We start from the raw sequence: 24013 nt of genomic DNA on the forward strand, positions 1-24013 counted from the left end.
GACCCCTCCATTATTGACCCCATCAAACAAAATGGGGGCGCTAGAGAGCTCATTTCTTATCTAGGCCTAACCACCATATGGATTTTTACTAAACTTAGTAGATATGTAGAACAGGATGCCTCCTTTTATTTTTTGCCTCTCTTTGACAGGACACTGAAGCATGACAGGAAGGATGGGAGAGAGAGAGCAAGGAAGACATGCAGCAATGAACGAAGGCCGGATTCCAACCCCCACCGCTGCAACAAGGGCTAGCCGCACCTTTCCCATGTGAACTACCAGGTTCCAAAAAGAGGAGCAGCTTCAGTAGTGTGGAATAAACTGTGGCGTCCTGAATGTTTTACTGAAACAGTCTCTTTTAGTGACTTAGCGCTCAGAGGGAACTCATTCAACATTGTAACAGAATCTGAATCTCACGCTGAGTAACTGTTGTTGTTCACAAACTAAAGAAATGAGGTCATTTTAGTTTTTACTGAATATTTGAAGCAAACTGTAAAACTAGATCACTGATTTTGTTGCAATTCTATGTTCTTAAATTCATGAAATATGTTTATACTAATTTGTCTCTTTGTCAAAAATATCGTTATCGCAAAAATATCGTGATATTATTTTAGGGCCGTATCGCCCAGCCCTACTTTCTGCCTCTTGTGTGTGTTTCCCGCTGAGCAAGAGATCTTTAAAAATGTATCTTTTCATATGAAGTCTGACATGACGTTTCTTGAAGATGTTACTTGTCAGTCCAAAACTTAAATACATTCAGTCTACAATGATACAAAACTGGAACCAGAGATTTTTGTTTTCTTCACTCCAACAATTAATCCATTATTTGTTTTTTTGTGTGTGTGTATTAAAGTTTCTCTTGGTTGATCAGTTCATTACAAGCATTAAACAGTACACAGTAGACTTGCACAGATTAATCGGCAGTGTTCGGAATCGGGCTGGTTTTCACGTGATCGGCCATGACCTGCGACCGGCCCGTCAGTCTAAAATATGCCGATTTAAAATGCCGGTCAAATTCCCGGCGCACCGCGTGATTGACGTCCTGTAACATCAGCAGCGTACACACACGCACATGTGCAACTCACGGCTTGGGCGATGTGAGGAAGTGAAACATGGGCGGCTTCTCACCTTAATCATTCACACACACATCAAAAGAGAGAAGGAGAAAGTTTTTAATTGTCCATGTTAAACTGAACTGCAGAGCTCTCACTGCTGCACTGTGCCACTTGAAACTGACGAGGCACGTGCCAAAGATACGCGTGTCCGCGCCCTTACTGGCGGGCGTGTCCTGAAGACCTGTGTGAATTTTCCACAGGAGATATTTTTACTTTTTGTCTATTCAAGGAAATTACCCACAAATGCTATACACTAAGACTTATTATTTTATTTAGGGGTGACCCCGAATAGTCGATGATTCAGTGATTCGATTCTGCCAGTCTCGCCGTTAAATTGTCACAAAATGTGGTTATGAAACAAGACCGTACCATTATGACTATATGGGGGTGCTCACTGCTGCTGAACATCTTGATTTGACATAGAATGTATTTGTTTTCTAGTTATTCATGATATATAGCCTATTTTGATACAAACATCAGTCTAATTTCTGTTAATGAAAAATTGAAAATGATGTGTGCGTTTAATCAGTAGGCATAATCATTACTACGCATGAATAAATCGCCCAGATGCTTGATCCAAATAAGCTGAGGTGAGCGAGTGCGCTGCAGGACCATCAGAGCAGCGTCGAGGCCTACGGTGATTTACTGTGGCGGAGCACATAAACAAACACTTTGGAGGAGGTATGTGCTCTCAAATCAAACTTTTTTGAAGGATTATTGGTTTACCTGAAGTGTCTTGAAATGAATTTCACCGCTGATTTTTTTCTTGATGGACTCTGATTATTTATTTAGCTACTTTTTGTCCGACGTGGCCAAACAATTGAGAGCGGTGACGCATGGTCCGTGTGGATGAACTTGTTTGAACCTGAGTTGATTAATGAAGTAACTTGAAGTCAGAAAGAAGGAAAACTGTTTCTAAACCTTTTGATGATGTTTTTGGATTTTTATTTGTGAATGAAATGGCAAGTTCTGACGAGTCAGAAACGACTCCTGTTAAAGACATGGATGAGGCTGCAGCGCGTCTGCACTCATCTAGAGCACCATACCTTGATGAAGTGAAAGGAATAAAGATAAAATGATAACCCTTTTACTTTTATTATCATTATCTTATTATGCCAACTGAAGAATTTATTATGCCAACTGAAGAATTACATTTGTTTATTTGGGTGTTTTAGCTCTTTTCTCTGGAGCGGAAGCTGACGCAAATGAGCTCATTAATCAATGAGGGGGAAAACAACATGATTCGACGATTAGTCGGCTAAAGGAAAAATCTGTCAAATCAGATTAGACTATGAAAATTCTTAGTCGGGGACACCCCTAATTTTATTTATCAATGTTTTTATTTATGTATGCCTTTTTTACTTATTTATTTTATTACTGTACCTGAAGTTATATTTGGGCAAAAAGGAAAATGTTTCTTAACCTGTGTAACTGTTTTTGTTTGTTTGTTTAAGATGATTATTGAAAAGCTGGTTGTATCTTGGTTGAAATGTTCTAATGAAGCAACGATAGAAAATATTGTGTGAAGTGGTTTGAAAAAAATTAAATCGGAATCAGCCATCCAAACACTCTGCAAATCGGAAATCGGTATCGGCCCAAAAAATTGTAATCGGTGTAAGTCTAGTACACAGTACAACACACATTTCATGTTTCATCTCCGGCCCATCAGCTGAAGCCTTGCTCTAACTGACCTTCAGTCTAACCATATTAACCGGCCCTCAGCTCCAAAACAGGATGTGATGTCACCGGCTTGATTGAGCTAACGAGGAAATATTGAGCCGAGCATTAATAGACTGATGTGTGAGAGGGGTGGTGTAGAGTGAAATGTGGTTGTGGTTGTGTTTTAGTGTGTGTGTGGGGGACTGCATTACTATATAGGCCTGAGCCTGTGTGTGTGTGTGTGTGTGTGTGTGTGTGTGTGNAGAGAGAGAGGGGCAGCAGCGTGCTGATCAGCTCTTTTACTCGTGACAACGTGCCAGCCTCCAGGCAGAAAACTGCAAGGATTATAAAAACGGAGGTCAGTCTCAGTCCTACATCCAGCTTCATGGTTTTCATGTATCTATCTATCTATCAAAGATCTGCAGAATGTCATTGTGAAATTGACCTTTGGCCTTCTGGATGTAAAATGTCATAACTTCATCAATTTTTTGACATACTATATTATACTGACATTTTTCATGCTTTTTTAATACACTAATTTTGACATACTGTACTGGCATTTTTTTTATGAACTGACATATTCTATCATGTATTTTTTTGACATACTTTATTATGACATTTTCAATTTTTTTTAACATACTGTACAATTACATTATTTATTCATTTTTTTTGACAAACTGTTCTATATATTTTTTTAAATAATCTTTTTTTTTAATGACACACTATGCTATGAGATTTTTATGACTTTTTTTTAACTTCATCCTATCAGACATTTGTGTGAAATGTTGTCATAATTAGTGTATGAATTCCTGACTTATGGCCAAAATCATGTTTTGTGAAGTCACATTGACCTTGACCTTCAACCACCAAAATCTAATCAGTCCATCATTGAGTCCACATAGATTTTGTGCCAAATTTGAAGAAATTCCCTCAAGGCATTCTTGAGATACCGTGTTCACGAGAATGCATCAAACGAGGGTAGAGTGACCTTAACCTTTGACCTTTAAGCACCGAATTATAATCAGTTCATCTAGGACTCAAAGAGGATGTTTGTGCCAAATTTGAAGAAATTCTTCATGAGATATTGTGTTCCTGAGAATGGGACGGACATATGGATGCACATATGTATATAGGTATGTACAGACAACCTAAAAACACAATGACACACGTGTCATGTGCGCGGATGCATATAAAGTTTTTATGCTTTGCTACGGTGGAAAAGTTGGCACACACCTCGCATCTCTGCACTCCAGGTGCCTTTCTTTTTGCCAAAGCACTCCGAACTTCCCGAGTTGAGAAAACTTCAACTCAGAGCGGAAAAGTGCCCCACGCCATCTCCACTTTTTTCCCATTGTCCAATCAGATGATTTGAGAGGCGGGCCTTCTGTGGTGGTCATGACAACAAGTTTACAGTTGGTAAACAATGGAGGAGAAGCTGGTGGTGCTCAGTCGCTCCATAGGACCAATGGACTCCCTGTAGGCCGTAATATTTTTTTTATGCTAGGTGCAACGATAGTCAGCACGTTGTCAAACTGCCCCTGAGTCATCCTAAAATACGCCTGTAAACGTCCATGATGGAGGAGAAGCTCCTGGACCAACTGGTGGTACTCCCCATGATCCAGCCTCTTTTTTAGGGTCTCATGTACCCACACAGATCTGTTTATCTGCTGACAGCCTCTCACCCTCAACCAGAGCTACAGACAGTACCCTCTGCCTCAACATGTCACCAACTACACTCTGATTACTGCAGGATAAATAAAATGAATAAATAAATGGCAGATCTATGGGGAGTTTTTTTTACCAGTAGCATTCAGTTTTTGTAAATTACTAATAACTCAGAATGCAGCGGGTCGAGCCTCATCACTAGATGCAAATCAAGAGTTGCACAACAGTTGGCGGCTGAGGATAACCGTCCGCAATTCCTCTCACCACTTCCTATTCTTCGTCAGACTGCCACTCTAATGCTTTCAGTGAAGGTCAATGACTCCAAACTGGGTAGATATTTTTAACTAAGCCACTGAAGCATGTCCCCGAAAGCTTTCTGCTGTTGACCAACAGGAAGTGAAAGTGCTGCCCAATAAGAGCCCAGCACAGATTTGGACGTAAAAGACTGAGCATCTATCCTATCGTCATAAAACCTGTTGGTAATCTTTAACGCAGGTGTCGAAAACTGTCAAAGGTCTCGATCTTAACCAGCTTTCAAGGTTCAAAGGTCAATGCGGACTTGAAGTCCAAGATCACTGCTTGCAGCTATATTTCATTGTTATTGTTTATTTTCATCTGATCTTGTCGAGCACTTCAGGGTGCATGACGTGCTGTATTCATCATCATGATCATCATCATTATTATCATCATCATTAGGCTGGATGAAGACCATATAATCTCAGCCCAGCTGTGTCACTGCCCTGCATCTGTCCTCGTCTTCAGATCCGACTCAATAACAACAAAACCGCCGGAAATATCACAACTGCTACAGAACAGGCTGAAGGACCTGAACAATGGCAGATCACTTACACAGAGCTGACGATCCGCAGAAACAAACACACACACACACACACACACACACAGAGGGAAAATGTCATCAAGCTCCCATCCCATACATCAGACAGGCTGTCCTGTCTAATAGTACTACAGTACCCATGAGCCTCAGCTGGTGCTCAGACTGTCTGAAAACTGTGCTTCCACAGTAAAGTTAGATTTGCAGCTACAGCTCAAACATGTCAGATGTGTCTGTAAGCCGGTGGACATTTACACTCCTAAACTGTGTCACTGACTTTAACAATAAATTCCAAGTCAGTGTTGCTCTCAGCTTACCAAGGTTAAATAATGTCAGCAACCTGAAGGGCAAAACACGCCAAACTCCACTGAAAAAATGTCATTTTTAAGACCTTCTTGCTATTTGGCAAAACTCTACATATTGGAGAGGAAGATTGGACAAATTTTATACTTACAGTGGTTATAATTTCCAATTCGGCATAAACCTGACCACACAAACATTTAGTCTTTTAATGATGTTTTAGGTTTTTTACGTTACTTTCAACCTGAATTCACTGATCAGGGGCGCAGAAAGAACCGTGAACATCACAAAACTTGTCCTTTTTTAAAAAAAATTAATGGGCTTTGGTGGATTTCATATAAGCCGAATTTATCATAGGACACTAAATATTTGTGTGACATATTAGATTATGTGCTGCCACTTCTCTATTCCTCTTTTTAAGCGAAAGAGCCTTAATAGGCAGATTTTCATAGGAGGTCTGGCATTTAGTTCCACCACTGAACATGTAGGGGGTGTAAGCGGATCTAACACCTGATAAAGGTGGTTTTGCACATGAAGTGTGACTCTCTGCCCCCCAGTCCACTTTATAGCTGAGACTAATAGTTATACAAGAAGGTTCAACTGTGTCACACGGGCCTGCGGAGCGATCCCGGCGGTGGTTAGTACCTGATGAAGGTGGTTTTCCCGGTGGAGTACTGGCCGACCAGCAGCACCATGGGCTTGCTCTGGAAGTCGGCGGCCTCCAGGGCCGGAGAGTGGAAGTCATGGAAGAGGTAGGTCTCCTCCAGCGGCAGCAGCTTCTTGAGGTAGAGGGTCTGCAGTCCCTCCGTCACCGTCTGGTACATCTCTCCTTCCTTGTTGCGTCCACCTTGCTCCTGTTTGACCCAGCTGAACATGCTGCTGATGACCGACTCACTTTTCCACCACTGAAACTGACGCGCTCGAGTCCAACTTCCCTGTTTCGATATTTCCAAATGTCCCGACTGTTCTCTGCTCCGTGTCGCTCAGTTCGTCTTTCTAGGCCGAGCGGAGGAAAGTGTGTGTCTGTGTGTGTCTGAGTGTGTGTTTGTGCGTGTTTGGCACCTGGGAGTCTCCGCAGCTCTGAGCACACTGCCTCCTCTGTGCGCGGCTCTGTGCGTGTGTTGGTGGTGATGTGACCGCTGCTGGTGCGCCTACCTGGGGGCACCGCCCTTCCCCTGTGACGCAGCCTGAAACAAACACACACACACACACACACACACACACACACACACACACACACACACGCACACGCACACGCACGCACACGCAAACACACACACACACACACACACACACACACACACACACACACACACACACACACATCCATTTGTTTATTATTAGAAACAGCCGCTGGAGTCAGTTTCCTGAATATGCCACAGTTTTATAGTTTGATCATTTCTGAATGGAGTTCTGGACACAACACATCATCTCTCAAATAAAACAATCATCAACACAACTTCCAGCTTCTCTGAGTTTAAACGTTTTAATCTGAATCTGGTGGCCCTCACAGTGGACTGAGTTCAAATATATTTCCTTTTTTGTTTTTTTATTTTTCACTTTCTGTGATACTTGTTTTCATATTTTATAAAAGCTGAACCTGTAAGTTGCCATAAATAGCTTTATTAATAGCAAACAAATAACTGACTCATACTTTATAGTTTAGTTTATTAGCTTGATTATAAATGACTAATTGACTTCATTAAGCCATTAATATGATTGACTCAACTTGTCAGCTACAAAGTAGTTATTTCTTGCGCATTACTGATATATAAAACACCAGTAGTTGCTCAGAATAAGTTTTATCTTCTCTTGAAACATTAAACTATCATTAAAGCCATTAGTTCTCATTAGTTCTCTCAACATTTTAAAGGGCGACTTATTAGAAAGTGGCATTCACATAATTCATGTCGATTTTAGATGACAGGAAATCTCTGTTTCTCTTTAAAGCGGTTTGCTTTGTTAAACAAATAAACTTTGGTGTGTAGCTGCAGGTTATTCAGAGCTCCTGCTTTCATCATCACCATCATCATCATCATAATCATTGTCTCTTCGTGTCCTGTTGCGCCCTCTGCTGGATGACGTCTGGCAATACACCATATACACACTGGCTCCACAGGAGTAGGTTAAATTTGGTAAGACCCTGAAGAGAACCTCATGCCAAACTCCACTGAAAAATAAGCCTATTTAAAAGATGCTTGCTTTATGGAAACGCTGATAATCCAATAATAATTATGGCTTACAGACCTGCTTGTTGAATTTAAATTTTCAGCTGAATTTACCAGAAGGCAAGATTCATTTGTTTGATATCTTATATACCATGCTGTATCATCACTCTTACGCTGAACAAGAGGGGTTTAAAAAGGCTGATTTTTATATTAAGTCTGGCATGAAATCTCCGACAAATAAACTGTTTTCAAGCCTGATAAATGGTATTTTCCACTGCTGTGGGGTAACTGACAGCCATCCCATCCCCTTTGACATCTAAAATTGTTAGCAATGAAAAAGAGACAGAGATGATGTCATCTTTATATAATAACAGGGGGAGGGGCCCAGAGAGTATTGATTAAGGTCTGTAGACAAAGTTCAACTAAATATTCTCAATGAGTGCAACACTTAGGAATTAAATTCACCCCAGTATGGAAGCCCATTTCTGCCAAGAAAAAAAAGCAGATGGAAAGTTAGAAATGATAAAAATAACACTACTCATAAACTAAAATTAAGAGATCATTGTGTCATTCATGAAATGTTAGTTAATCTGTGGGTTTGCACATAAAAAACCTTGGTGCTAAGAACCTACTCCGGATTCATGAACACCATGGAAAACTCAGATTTGATCATAGGCACACATGTATGTTCATGAATGCCAGTTCATCTTAAATTGACAGCATGCTCCAGCTTGTCAGCAATTAGCATACATCCCCGCCCATGAACAGCCAATGACCGCCATATAAGGAGGTGATAATTACTCTAGATAGGTGCATTCTGTCGACCTGCAAACATGGAACAAACAAAGACAGAGAGAGACAAAAAGTTTTCCGACACTAAGAGCCACGTGTAAACGGCCTCTGAGATTGAAGTTATTTTAGGTGAAGTGGGGCTGAGAAAAACATTTGATTTTCTTCTGTTATTAGTAATGTGACAGGGACAGGTAAATCAAAGGCTTGGAAGGAGGTAACGGATGCTGTTAACTCTGTGTCCTCTGATTTAAGAACCATCCAAAAAGTTATGCGAAAATAGTTCAACAACACAACAAAGTTGATGCAAAAACTCACAAGTACACACAAAAAACCACGACAGCTACAGGAGGCTCTCTGCTGCAGACAAACGCATTGCTTGCATCATCAGAGAGACCTCTCTGTCAGTTTGTCCTCAGCCTCAGCATTGTTTGTCACTGTTATGAAATTAAACCACTATTAAAACATTTACAAACAGTCTAATGTACTCAATAATGTATGTAATGTAATAATGTATTAAGTTGATTTAAATGACTCATTTATGTTTTTAAGAACCCTAAACTGAATCTTAAATCTGCTAGATGCAAACTAATTGAATTAAATGTGTCACATTTCTAATCACTTCTCATGATTAACTTGCATGTTTCAGACGCGTCTGTGTATTGTGAACATAACAGAGCTCAATACGAATTAAAATTGTAATTTCTAATAATGACAAGCAACATTTATGTTTAACATCTTATTTACACTAGCACTACGAGCAGTCAGAAGCAGGAGTAGATTTTGTTAGTACGTACGAAAAGATCAGGGCTATTAACTGTAATCTACTGATTTACTGTAGTGTTTATACTGTACCTTTAAGTTGACCTTTAAAGATATATGTTGAAGCAATGTACTCTGTGCACTGACAAGTCACACACTGGTTTATTATTTCATGTATTTCTATGGCACACACATACACTCATTGAGCACTTAAGCATTGTGGTGGAGAAGTACCTAGGATACACTGTGCATGATTTTTTTTTAAAAATAGCATGAGGATTGGCTCAGAAATATTGGTGGAAAATTAGGTGAATTCTAGCTTGGCCTGATATGACTCTGGTAATAGGAGGCGGGCCTAGACTGCCCAGAAAAGCATTACACAGTGAAATTGGCTCCAAGGAAGAAAAGGAGAGCGGGGATACTATTATGTACGAGTGCAAGTAAATAGGCTGGCTTCAGGGAAAGAACGGAGAAGCCGTGACACCGTTATGTTCAGCCCAAGTGGGTAGGGTTAAAGAAAAAGGCGACTCAGCAGAAATCTTCACAATAAAAGCGAGTGCACAGACAAAGAAATTCCAGTCTTGCTCCGGAGCATGACTCATTGAGTTGTATTGTGCTGATGCCTGCGTGCACATTAAACTCAGTTGCATCTGATTCTACGTGTCTCCAGTGATTTTTTTACCTCTGGGTATTTGAGTTTTTTTGATATCTAATAGAAAACAAAGAAAGTTTGTTCGAGAGGTAGGGAACGAGGTCGCGAGCTTTCTGGCCCAGCTCCAGACCTTAAATTTTGATTCTACATAACATATTGATGAATACCGAAATGCACATAAATTTCCTTCTGAACAGTTTACACACAAAATTCTTTCTGTTCACGTTTCATGAATAAGACCTAATTACTTTCTAAATGAAAATGATAAAATGGTAAGCCAAATGTTTAGTTTTCCAAGACAGACTTCCGCCAAGAAAAGACAAAAACAGATGGAAGGCTGGGAACAATGTAAAGATAAATACCCATAGTAAATCAAAATTATGAGATTCCAAGTCAAGAATAATAAAACTAAGTCAAAATTGAGAGCTATTATGTCACAATAATTATTCACAATAATTATTTTTCAGGTCAACCTTACTACATATTTTGTCAAAATGTATCATTTTATTGGGAAAATTATGTAATACTAAGTCAAGAATGTTATTTTGATATTCAAATGAAATAACAAGTAACAATTTTAATTTTATAGGTAGAAATTCTGATATACTAATAAAAAAATTCACTTTTAATGTCAAACTGAGATTTTAAGCAAACATTTTCACATACTGATCAACAATAATTACTTGTAAGTCAAAATCTTCACTTAGTATCTCATAAATGGAATTTTATTTTATTTTTTTATTCTTTCCCTTTTTCTTTTCTTGGCAGTAACAGGCTTCCATACCAAAGTCACGGGTGCTGCATTTGGATTGAAACTCAGCCCGGCTCTGACGAAGCTCTGCCCCTCACATGACTCATCAAGACACACCAGGAAACACAATCTATTTATTGATTCTACGTCAGAGAGAAGAGACAGAAGAAGTAGCTTCAGCACAAAAGCCAACACTGGAAGTACTGGGAATACTGGGTAAATTACACTTTAAATTGGATCATTTTAGCAGCTGTGGTTTTAGATTCGGTCAGAGACAAATATGTCAAAGCCTCTCTGCAGTCTGCATAAAGAGAATCTCAAACTCTTCTGTTTGAACCATCAGCAGCCAATCTGTCTTGTCTGTAGAGCCTCAGAAATTCACACTGACCACAGATTGAAACCCATCGATTAAGCTGCTCGAGACCTCAGGGAGAAACTTCAAGAATCTCTGAAAACTCTGCAGGAAAAGTCGGAGGTTTTTAAAAACGCTCAAGTTGAGTTTCATCAAACGGCACAACATATTAAAATCCAGAGTCGACACACAGAGACTCAGATTAAAGAGCAGTTTAAGAAGCTTCACAGGTTTCTAGATGAAGAAGAAAAGCTCAGCATCGCTGCACTGAGGGAGGAAGAAGAGCACAAGATTCGGATGATGAAGGAGAAGATGGAGGCTCTGAGCAGAGAGATAAAAACTCTTTATGACATAATTGCAGCCTCAGAGATGGAGTTGAAAGCTGGAAATGTTTCCTTCATACAGAATGGCAAAACTGAAAGGACAAAAGAAGACACAGAGGACCAGCTGATAAAAAAAGAAGCTACAGAAAACAAGTTAACAGAAAACAAGTTAACAACTAAAGATGCTACAGAGGATGAGTTAAAAACTAAAAAGGATACAGGGGACAAGCTTAAAGCTAAAGACTTTACAGAGAACAAGGTAACAGCTAAAGAGGCTACGGAGGACAAGCTAACAGCTAAAAAGGCCACGGAGGACAAGCTAACAGCTAAAGAGGCTACAGAGGACAAGCTAACAATTAAAGAGGCTGCAGAGGACAAGCTAACAACTAAAGAGGCTACAGAGGACAAGCTAACAGCTAAAAAGGCCACGGAGGACAAGCTAACAGCTAAAGAGGCTACAGAGGACAAGCTAACAACTAAAGAGGCTACAGAGGACAAGCTAACAACTATAGAGGCTACAGAGGACAGAGGCTACAGAGGACAAGCTAACAACTATAGAGGCTACAGAGGACAAGCTAACAGCTAAAGAGGCTACAGAGGACAAGCTAACAGCTAAAGAGGCTACAAAGGACAAGCTAACAATTAAAGAGGCTACAGAGGACAAGCTACCATCTATAGAGGCTACAGAGGACAAGCCAACAATTAAAGAGGCTACAGAGAACAAGCTAACAACTAAAGAGGCTACAGAGAACAAGCTAACAGCTAAAGAGGCTACAGAGGACAAGCTAACAACTACAGAGGCTACAGAGGACAAGCTAACAGCTAAAGAGGCTACAGAGGACAAGCTAACAATTAAAGAGGCTACAGAGGACAAGCCAACAATTAAAGAGGCTACAGAGGACAAGCTAACAGCTAAAGACTCTACAGAGAACAAGCTAACAGCTAAAGAGGCTACAGTGGATGACATTAGCAAGCTAACAGCTAAAGATGTCTCACTTCTACAGAACTACAAGGCTGCAATTGACAAAGTCCAGCAGCACCTCCTGCTGGAGGATCCAGAACTTGACCCAGGAGCCCTGTTAGATGTTGCCAAACATCTGGGCAACCTAAGCTTCTACACCTGGATCAGAATGAAGGAAGTGATCTCGTACAGTCCCGTGATTTTGGACCCAAACACGGCCGATCGAGAACTCATTTTGTCTGAAGATCTGACCAGCGTGAGGTGGGTAAAGAGTGACCAGCTTCTTCCTGAAAACCCGGAGAGGTTCGGTTTGTACGTGTCTGTCCTGGGCACCGAGGGGCTGTACTCTGGGACTCACAGCTGGGATGTGGATGTCGGAGACAACACGGAGTGGGTTCTTGGAGTGTTGCAGGAGTCTGAGCGGAGGACAGGGATCATTCAGTCTGGACTGTGGACCGTTTGGTTCTGTGAGGATGTATTTAGGATTTTCTCTCCACCGGAGCCGTTAGCTGTCCTCCCAGTGAGGACAGCGTTCAGGAGAATCAGAGTGAATCTGGACTGGGACGCAGGGAAGCTGTCGTTTTCTGATCCAGATACTGACACACACATACACACCTTTAACCACACTTTCACTGAGAAGTTGTTTCCATATATTAACACTTGGAAAGGACCTCCAATGAAGATTTTACCAACAAAGATCTCTGTAACTACATGTTGATGTCAAGATTATGGAAAATGTACCTTGAGTCTTGATACAATAACTTGTAGTTTTTTCAGCATATGTAGAAAGATCATCTTCTGTAGTCTGACTGCTTGTTGACCTTGTTACAAACATTTTGCAAAGAGGAAAGCTCTGCCTTGAGTTGACTATTATGTCAAGAAATGAACAAGGCTTTTAACAGCTACTGCAGCAGGGTTCGTTTTGACAGCTACTTTAGATTTAGTCTTAGTCTTGAGACGAAAATGCTTATTAGCTTTACTCACATTTTAGTCATTTTTGTCCTTCATAGTTTTAGTCTAGTTTTAGCTGACGAAAATTCGTGACATTTTGGTCAACTTTTGGTCATTATGTTTTCTATGTTTTTTTTTTTATCTTTAAACTAATCCAGTGAGGCTAATTCATGCGTCAGTTATTAGAATCAAGGTAACAGGTTGTTTAAAAATTATATTAGACATTTTCTTTTTATAACTACAAATAATTTCTACACATTTACAAACTTCAGTTTCTCCAGCAGTTCTTGACAGGATTAAGGGGAGATTTACGAGCACACAATTACCGATCATCATTTGAAAAGCTCAACATCTCTCTATTTATGGTTTAAAAGACATTGACACCACAAATAACTAATCTGAGACAACTTTTGGTTCATTGTAAACACTGACTTATTGATTTTTTTTTTATCATTTTATTTTAAATGAAAATAGGTTGTCTTTAACCATTTAGCACTGGAAAGTCTGTGTGTCTCTTATGCTGTGTTTTTTTCTGTATTGTTCCTGTGTGTTGTTTTGTTTGCTTTGAACAGACTGTGAAGTCAAAAATCCCTCTGGGACAGTAAAGTCTAATCTAATCTATTGATCTCACTGCAGATTTTTATTTTTTGGTTCTAGTTAAGCTGCTCCATAATCAACACAACAACTTAAAGCAAGAAATAAAAGCTGATTAAATCATATAGCTCCATCCCAACTTTCTCTTCTCAAAGAGCAACATTCCATAACTAACCTTTTGTCATAATTACAACATCTGCATTAAAAAAAGGTCAAGTGTGTGGGAATTAGTGGCTTTTAGGGGTGACATAGGTTGTAGATTGCAACTTCTCATTTGCGAAGCCTGTTGGAAAACTAGAGCAGCCCATGTAAAAATGAAAATGGGCCTATCTAGAGCCAGTGTTTGGTTTTTCTGTTCTGGGCTACTGTAACAACAACATGGTGGATTCCGTGGAGGAGGACCTATATGTAGATATAATTGGCTCATTCTAAGGTAGCAAAAATGCAACAATTCTTATTTTCAGGTGATAATACACTAAAGAAAACATAGTTATTAACAAATTTCTGCCAACAGATTTCCGTAAATCCTACACACTGGACCTTTAACGTACAATTTTCTATTAATTTTCACATCTGTTCTGGTAAAATTGATATAGCAAGTCATAACCAAAGCTTTTTCTCTGCTATATGCAAAGCGCTCAAAGGCAGAGAAAGTAAACAAAACATTTTCCATTTCCAATCTTTGAAGAGATAAAATACAACAAATTCTTCTGAATTAATCAAAATCAGCTCAGTCACAGTTTCAGAGTTTATGAAAGTGGTTTTATTTTCTTTGAACATAGTAAAGGGTAGTGATACATATAGATACAATGATCCAAATTATTTCCTCTGTCTACATATCGAACCTCCCAGCAAACATGAGTCCTGAACGTACTTTGCTTAATTGATACTAGTTCTGAATTTCCCTGTGCAAAATACATATTTTGCTTTTTACTGTCATAAAAAAAAGTTGTCATATTGTCTTTAATTGGTTGTAAGCCAACATCCTTAAGTGACATCATCTTCACATAGAATGAATCTTCAGAGATTGCTCCCGCTACATGCATGTTCAGATGTTCATTCAGACTCTTTGCTTAGTCATCAATAAATTTTTTCAAAATCCTTTAAGTACAAATGGTATCAGAGTTTATAATTAAAATTAAGCCAATTCTTATGAACAAAGAAAATTCCTTAATTCTAAAAAAGCAAAATCCTTCACCCCAAAATTGAATTACAGCATACAATTAATCACAATTCTTAACAACAGAAATAAGCAAAATTGTTTTGAAATAACAAAATTCCTTAATTACAGAACTAAGAAAAAAATGTTATTAAAAAAAAGAAGCAAAATGCTTAAATATAAAAGAAAAGCAAAATCCCTAGAGCAAGACACTACAGGTGAAAATATATTTTCATGCACTGGTCAGTTTTGAGATTTTGGACCATAATGCTTCTATAGAACATCCTCTTTCAGGAGGGTTGTACGATTATTAAAAACAACAAAAAATATTTTGATTCATATGTCTGTGATCTCATTTCTAAATGACGATGATTCACTCACTCTTATGCATTCATGTCATGCTGCATTCACATGTTGACTTATCTGAGGTGGGACGACCCCAGTTGCTATCAAATTTTTCCTCTACCCACGGAATCCCCCACCCTCCTCAAAGAAACTAAACGTGATTCACACTCGTTTCATTTTAGCCATCCACTGCCCGCATAGAATCTTTGTGACCCTGATTTGCACATGCACATTGTTTTAAATTATCTGTCTTGTCTACTAATCATCTGCACCTTTATTTACCGCAACATATAAATTTCCTAGTTGATGCTGGCCTGGGAAAATTGAGACGCCAAACTTATTTTTTTCTTTTTATAAGTTTTTGAATGTTGCATGGAATGCTGCTGCACAGATATGACAAAATGTCCAATAACGTGTCATCATCTGATGGTAATTCACATGTTACAGATTTATCAATAAATTGAACTACCTCTTCATCTGTTGTGAACTGCACTGCTAAAATTCCACTTGATGAAAGCAGTCATTAATTTTACCACTTGGATGCAATAGAGACATCAGTACTTCCCTCAAAAACAATAAACCACAGTGACAGAATTGTGATGCAGCAGGTCACACCTGTCCATCCACTCTATGTCTTCAACCGTCTGTGTTCTACCTTCCTGTTTTAAAATACTACAGAGAAGATTTTTCCAATGCATCTAAGCAGAAGAAAACAAACAGAGCCAGGTAGGGACACCAAACTGATGAACACAAGCCAACAGGTCCCGCTGTGCTCCCTGCCAAAAAGACTGGGTACCTCTAATAGTTTTAAGGAAACAATACCCATCATCAAACTCCAACAACTGCTTCATGTTCGCTTTCAGATGGAAAGGATTCGTGTTAAGTCACTGCAGATGAAGACCCAATATTTTCTTTTTTGACTGCTTCACAATAAAAGCTATGAAATGACAAAGTAATGTGAGACTTTTAATTTGAGGAATTAATAGGAAATAAAATGTCAACTGTTTTACTGCTGTGTCATTTATTCTAAAGTTGTAAGTTTACATTCTACTTTTTTATATTCACAGCATTAAAGATAATCACTTTGATGTTCTAAACTAAGAGACTTTTGAATTTCAGTCCAGCTCTTTGATATGTCTTGTGTTTATATTGTATGTTTCAAGCCCTTTTTTGATGGCAAGCATGACAGGCATACTTTTTCACTTGAGCATCAACGAGTGCAATAAATGTTTATAATGAAAAAAAGTAACCAACTGGGCAAGTTTAACAGTGATATCTATTAGTTAAAAGTCTTATGCTATTCATCTGTAGGGTCTTATTTTTGGTCAAAAAATGTAGGTAATTTTACAATAATTACTTACTTAATAACTGATTTTCTCAAAATGAGTTTTTCTCAAACTCTGAGCCTGAATTCTCCCCTTCAATAGCACTTACCCAAACTTTCCAGTTTTACTCCTATCTATATTCTGAAGGTTTTTACACGGGGTTTGTTCATATCCCATTCAGAGCCTGATATAGAACATTTAATTCCTAAAAACATGACAGAAATTTCTGATTGATATCCAAAATCCCACCTATAAAAACTGTGACTTTTATTATGGTACCGAAATAAAACTAAAAAACAAACAAACCTGGCTTTATCCAATTTTAAGATTTCTGTTCTGGTAATTCATGTGAATTAATGCATGTATAATTAATTATTTCCCCCATTGCATATTTACACAGAAAATTTTAGTAAACTTGCAATGCAAAAAAAACAACTGTCTTAATGTAAGTTTTATCCTATTCACCTGTAGTGTCTCACCTTAACTCTAAAAACAAGCAAAATCCTGAATTATACCAAATAAGAAAAAATCTTTAATTCTTAAAATTATAAAATGACAAAATTTCTTAACTGCAAAATTAAGTAAAGACATAACAAGACATTTCCTTAACTCTAAAAAATAACCCAAATTCTCCAGCACAAAACTAAGTAAATTAAAAAATAATCAAAATTCTTAATGAGAGAAATAAGTCAGAATAAGAAAATTCCTTGGGCACAACATTTAGTAAAAAATATTATGAAATAGGAATATACTTTAATTACTAATCAAAGTAAATGTTTGCAGTAGAAAAACTAAATGAGCCACTGATTTTTAATCTTGTACCTTGTTAGCTAGCTATGTGGCTTCTTCTTCTTTCTTTCTTTTTTTTAAATCATAAACACCAATAGATTGTCAACATTGCACCACATGTGGTTCAATAAGCCTGGATCTGCTCCAGATCTACAGATCCAACAATAGATGGCTCTGTACCATATTGTTCTTGTTTTCTGTAGATTCAATTGGTCAAATTTAGCCAAATTTGATTTGCACATTGAGTGTTTTATAACTCTGGTTCCAGAAAAATTGGGACACTCTTAACAACATCAATAGAAACAGAATGCAATGATTTGCAAATCCTTTTGGACCTGTATTTAGTTTAACACAATATAGAGACCACATATTTAAAGTTCAAACTGAACAATGCACAGGTAAACTGGTCAGTTGGTAACATATTAAAGTATCATGAATGGGTATGTCACGCAGTTCATTTCATTTCCACTGGGTGTCCACACCTTGCAGGCTCACTAAAGGGTGTGACTGTGACAACCAATCACATCTGTCAAAAGAATGCATCATACCTAGCAACTGGGCCAACCACACCTCCTCACTAAGATAAAAGTTGCTGTCTCTTCCTTGCTCAGAGTTACTCTGAGAACTTTCCTAAATCACTCCAAAGCTAGGACTCCTTACTGAAAGTTTTTAGGCTAAGTTAGGAGCTCTCTGAGAGTATTCTCAGAATGTTTGTGAATATGGCCCCTGGTGTTCACAAGCAAGCATGGTCACTTTGTGAAAAACTGCATTGGTCAAGAACGTTTCTCAATGCACATCTGCAAGTAATTTAGTGATTTCACCATCTAGAATCCATAATATTATCAAAAGATTAAGAGAATCCAGAGAAATCTGTGCACATAAGGGGCAAGGCTGAAAACCAACACTGAATGCCTATGACCTTTGACCCCTCAGACCGCACTGCATTAAAACCCAACACGACTGTATAAAGGATAATACTACATGAACTCGGGAAAACCACTTAGTTGCTGCATCTACAAATGCAAGTTATATGCAAAGTGAAACCCATATATCAACAACATCCAGTAACACCACCAACTTCTCCTAGCCCGAGCTCATCCGAGATGGACTGACATTAAGTGGAAAAAGTGTGCTGTGGTCTGACGAGTCCATCATGGATGTCGTGTCCTCCGGGCTAAAGAGGAGAAGGACCATCCAGATTGTTGGAGTGTAATTAATTCCCCCAACTTTTTTGGAATTGAGGTTGTAATTCAGATTTTAGAGGATATGTTTCATGTTTAGTTTATATAAAGTCGGGTTAAGTAAAATCAGTGGTTTCCTTATAAACAAATTAAACATGTTAGAAAATGTTTGTTGAAAACATGAAAAGACTGGGACCTGTGTGGTACTATAATTGTGGAGTTTGACCATTAAACGGGTTTTCACCATTTCTGTGTCCAGGATTTTTTGGGCTGGCCTAAAAGCATATTTGATGACCCACTAGAGCCATCCTTATCATAACCCCTCCCCTACTATATAAATACTACGTTTCTACCAATGTTAATCTTGAGCCCAGCACATAGCATCTGTGTTGTTACAGTCAGTTTGCCACGTTCCACGAGCTCTCTGAGCTCTTAAATCCTGATAAAGAAATAAATAAATAAAGATTTCTGTTAAATGCCACAATCATATGAACACAAGAAAAGTAGCCGTCACTCATGTATACAAAGCGGCCACCTTTGTGTCAATGTTAGACGCTGTTAGCTGCTGAACGAGAGGCTGTTGCAGCAGAGTGGCTCCTTCTTTTGCTCAGGGGTCATGTATGTTAGTGTGCTATTGGCTTAGCTCCTAATGAGTGTTTTGTCGTTTTGAAGCAGCTCAATCTTTGTTTCAGCTCAGCGGACATGACTCCAGCGTCTGAGAGCAGAGAATACTGCTCATTTTTTCACAATTTTGATATATTATATACTTGGCAATTTTTTTAATCATTCAAATTTGGTTTGGTGGGTCATAACACATTTTTCTGTGATGTGACAAACTCTTTACACATATTTATTGTTGCTTTACCTGGATTTTCCTGTATAACATTATTTGGCCAACATTACTCCCAGTCGGTCTGGGTTGGTGTGTCTTTGGTTTCAAAGTGCGCTGGCTGCTTGGACTCCGGTACACTTGCTTACAAGTCTGCTTTTCAAATGAAACGTTATATTTGTGAGGTGTTTTTAAAGATTTACGTACTCAGTAGAAACCAGTGGGCTTGGAGCTGAGAGCCACAGACAGGAAGTCAGAATGTATGAAGAGACTAACAAATTGGTTTGGTCTGTTCATGTTGACAGTTAGAAAAGTATAGTATGTAATGTAGTACACTAATTCTAACCTTGTTTAAATGGAAAATGTGTATAAAATGTAATTTAGATAAGCTTCTTGAAGGTGTTACTCCGCTTCCTGAGCTCCTTCCTCTTCAGCTGGCCCTCCTTCAGCTGCAGAGACATTCATTCATTCATCTTCTAACCGCTTCATCCTCTTGAGGGTCGCGGGGGGGCTGGAGCCTATCCCAGCTGACATCGGGCGAGAGGCGGGGTACACCCTGGACAGGTCGCCAGACTATCACAGGGCTGACACATAGAGACAGACAACCATTCACGCTCACATTCACACCTATGGACAATATAGAGTTATCAATTAACCTAGTCCCCAATCTGCATGTCTTTGGACTGTGGGAGGAAGCCGGAGTGCCCGGAGAGAACCCACGCTGACACGGGGAGAACATGCAAACTCCGCACAGAAGGGCTCCCACGCCCGGGATCGAACCGGCAACCCTCTTGCTGTGAGGCGAGAGTGCTAACCACCACACCACCGTGCCGCCCGCTGCAGAGACATCCGGGTTATATAGAGTGCTCCAGGGATGATGTTTTACTGTAGCTGACACAGAAGTCAACGTCACCGTGGTTCCTTCGTCAAAAAGCCAGTGTGATTTTTCCATTGGACTTTTGATTATCGCAGAAAATAAGCTCTGTGGCAAACAAATGTTTATGATACATACATGTTTTGTTCAGCAAGATATCTTCACAAATGAACACCACTTTCATTATCTTTGAAGCTTAAATGCTAGTCCTGTAAGACCATCCTGATGATGTGAGCTTGATATTCTGTTTGGCTTTCTGTATCAGTCTGGCCCCACTGCTGCTGAACACACTTTCAGTGGGTGGGAGTACTCACCCTGACAAACTTCAGCCAATTAGTGGTGAAACAATTATGACCACTGGATTTGTACCGGGGAATAGTGTAGCAACAAATTTAGTGAGTAATTCACACGACCATGGTAAAAGCAAGAAATGTATTCACATATATTTCATCCCCATGCATGCTGCGCAGAGTAATCACAGTCCACGGCTCCTTGTGCAGCAGCACTGTGCAGGCACCAGCTGGGCCTGGGACAGGCGCATGGCAGCCAGCGGGGAGGATGCCACTGAGCATCCTTTGTGACTGAGTGTTCATTAAAAATTATGTTAATCAATCTTACACTCCCAGTTTAGACAAGTAGACAAGAGTAGTGGCATGGTTAGATCGGTTCCCAAAATCATACAATAACCCAAAGTAACTTCCCAATCTTGGGGCAATGGAAGACCACTGTTTCTATCAGTGGAGTCTGGTGGCTTTGAGGAGAGCATAATGCTGAGGTATCAGTTTCAAGTTGTAAAGGGCTGTCTGACAGCAAGGTAAAGCTGTGAAAATATCTAAATATAGCGTACACTTAAGCTCATGTTGCTGTGTTTAAGGTAGTCATATTTTTATGTGGCTAAAATATGTTTAGCTACTGCCCTCGTCAACAGTCACCAGACTGTCGGAAGAACAGTGAAATCGTATTTTCCTCTGAGAATCTCTGTGAGTGCGTACTCTTGGTCTTGCTGTTATTGACTCTATTCCTGCATTATTTCCCTTATTGCTCTTTTTACTCTACTAACGTTAGACTTAGTGCTTGCTGCTTTGAGAGCCGCCACTACTGCTCTGCAAGCGACTGCCTGCATTTGACATCATCATGCAGTTTCCAATTGGCAGTTTACATTGTCAACTATTGTGATCCCTGATTGTCCGGATTGGATTGCAATTCCTGGAAAGTGTTGCTCTCTGTAAAGCCAGACTTGCACAGAGAGTGAAACAGAATGTTGAGCTCATCAGGATGGTCTTACCAGGCTACATAAATGGGCTAAGGTTAGACTATAAAAGTACTGCACCACAGTTGCATGATTGAACATTTCAACCATCACAAGGCTGCAAAGCTGTGTTCAGTGTGATGACATGCTGTGGTCTCATTTAGCCACTTGTTAGCAGCCACCTTTTTAAGACACATACTACCTTTAAAATGCATGTATGAGGTTTTTACTGACGTATTTTATGTCATAGAACAAAACGTGAAAGTCTTTTAAGCTTGTGTTAACCTTCTGTCGGGCATCTATCCAAAACTTTATTAAAAAAAAACACTGACTTTGAGACGAGGGAACCAGTGGTGCAAAAATGCTAACAATTTCTGGGTTTTAGGACTCATTTCTGGGGCACTCTATAATCCAGCTCAATGTTCTCCTGTCTGCCCGCCTGCTGCCCCCTGCTGGCCTGCAGAGACATGACAACACACAGGTTTGACTTCCTGCATCACTCCTCTCTTCAGTGCAATGAACACAGACTGACTGCTTCATTTTAGTCAGAGGTCCAAACAACAGACACGTGTCAGTACCTTACAGTAGAATTAAAGGGCAGTGTTCACCAACAGCAGAGTCAGCGGCAGGACGACCACTCGGATGATGTAAGGTGTTGGAGATGTTGGCTGTGATCCTGAAACACATGGACAGTCATTACACCACACCTCACCATATTACACCTCGAGTCCAACAGCTCCAAATAAACACAAACTGCAAAGACCTGAAATCTAAAATCACTTCAACATGGAGCTGTTTGATTCAGTCCTACACAGACTTATCTCTTATAATACATCATATTCACTTCATATCAGATGTTTGCACTCGATGTCCTTAATATCATTGTGTTTGTTTATATAGTTATTGCCCTGCTGGTCCATCTGTTTTCTCTGTAAAGACAACATCTTTATCCTGTCTGTGTTCTGAAGATAAATCTCTCCTCTGGTGATGTGGTGAAGGTGAAGAACAGATTCATGTCAGTGCTCAGACGGAACATAGAACTCATTGGAAAACAAATCAGAATGGAAACAGTCACAGTGGCTGGTTCTCTAGTGAATATCACTCAGTATCTCACTTAGGGAGACACCTTCTGGTATGACTGATCATAGAGGCCACAGACGTTACAGTTTATAAATATGTTATAATTTTCAAAACACTACTGTTGTAGTGTCACTAAATAATACACTTAGACTCTGAGACCAAAGATTAGATTTACCTCAAATTAATTTTATCTCACGTGTAACCACAACAGAGACAGCGGCAACAGCCTTGTACATGGGGCGCCTGCTCTATCCACTAAGCCACCGACACCCCATTTTATGAGTTTTTAATGACAAAATTCTAACTATTAGAGGCAAAATTCATGACCTCCTGCCCTCAAACGGAACCAATCTGTCCTCAAACACACATAGCTTCTCCCCGATTTCAGCATACACCACATCCATGGCAGGCATGATGTGCTTGGTATAGTAACGTGATGGCATTATATATCACATTCTCCAACACACCACAGGTCTGCTGGTGCTTCACTCCACCACGGCAAGCCAAACAGCTAAGAGCAGGCTTGATAGTTCACCAAACCAGCCCTGAGGAGAGCTCTGAGGTTGTGATGTGCGTGCACATTTTATTTTACCTTATAGGCTACTCCTGACCTGTGAGAGAAAGCAATGTGCCGCAAGGCATCCAGTCTACCGGACACCAAGCAGGAGAAGAAGTAGGTACGTCCGTCACAGATTGACAGACAGTGCATCTAATCAGAGACAAGGAATCAATGTCCAATAGTACCTACCTTTTCCATTTTGAGTCTCACTAAATGTTGTGTTTTCAGAAATGTTGTTTTGTTTTCTCAAATGTTGTGGTGTATTTTCAAATGTTTAGTTATGACCCTCAGGGTCATCGTAGCTTACAGTTGTGACTTTCTCCTCCACCAATGCTGCTGGTTGGTTTGAGCGCTTTGCATTGTAGGATACAGAGGCAAACTGGTCCAATGCATACTGAAGATTTAGTGTTTAGTGTTTATTAGTAACACAACGTATACTCTGTTACATGTACTTAAGCATTTTTTTTTTTAAATAAATAAATAAATTATACTTCTAAGAGTAGTTGGGTTTGTGGAATACTTTTTACTCTTACTTTAGTACATTTGAGATAAAATATATGTACTTGGACTCCACCATACTGGGCTAATTACTTGTTGCTTCTTTTACTGATACATAGGATAGCCTGTACAGAAACACACACACAATGCAGACCGCGTCCAAGCCTGTCGTTTGAGAATTCAATAACCCCTGGATTCCAGTGGATGCAGTTGCGTCACGTTCTGGTGATGTGATGAAGTCTGTTTGCCTGACA

General features: G+C 39.5%; 3 protein-coding genes across 4 annotated transcripts in view; 1 reads left to right on the forward strand and 2 right to left on the reverse strand.

Moving 5' to 3' along the window:
- The window catches only part of ehd4 (EH-domain containing 4), a 50123-nt gene extending 43418 nt beyond the window's left edge, over nucleotides 1–6705 (reverse strand). Inside the window, exon 1 of the mRNA XM_050062299.1 lies at nucleotides 6214–6705. Coding sequence (XP_049918256.1) covers nucleotides 6214–6443 — 230 coding nt within the window. The 5' untranslated portion in view covers nucleotides 6444–6705. The remainder of the gene's footprint in view (nucleotides 1–6213) is intronic.
- A 4016-nt stretch (nucleotides 6706–10721) lies between these two features.
- Nucleotides 10722–14304, forward strand: LOC126401181 (nuclear factor 7, brain-like). 2 transcript variants are annotated; one of them, XM_050062298.1, is made up of 3 exons: nucleotides 10722–11729; nucleotides 11760–11849; nucleotides 11896–14304. In XM_050062298.1, the coding sequence occupies exons 1-3, from the start codon at nucleotides 11340–11342 to the stop codon at nucleotides 13042–13044; spliced, it is 1629 nt and encodes a 542-aa protein (XP_049918255.1). In that variant the 5' UTR covers nucleotides 10722–11339; the 3' UTR covers nucleotides 13045–14304. The 2 variants fall into 2 exon arrangements, with proteins under 2 accessions (XP_049918255.1, XP_049918254.1); XM_050062297.1 differs by having other exon boundaries at nucleotides 10722–11849.
- A 7706-nt stretch (nucleotides 14305–22010) lies between these two features.
- The window catches only part of LOC126401127 (uncharacterized), a 7275-nt gene continuing 5272 nt past the window's right edge, over nucleotides 22011–24013 (reverse strand). The window contains exons 4-5 of the mRNA XM_050062230.1: nucleotides 22231–22298; nucleotides 22011–22079 (exon numbers count right to left, since the gene is read on the reverse strand). Of these exons, the coding sequence (XP_049918187.1) occupies nucleotides 22011–22079; nucleotides 22231–22298 (137 nt within the window). The remainder of the gene's footprint in view (nucleotides 22080–22230; nucleotides 22299–24013) is intronic.

The sequence above is a fragment of the Epinephelus moara genome, chromosome 14 (assembly GCF_006386435.1).
Source record: "Epinephelus moara isolate mb chromosome 14, YSFRI_EMoa_1.0, whole genome shotgun sequence".
Lineage (NCBI taxonomy): Eukaryota > Metazoa > Chordata > Actinopteri > Perciformes > Serranidae > Epinephelus > Epinephelus moara.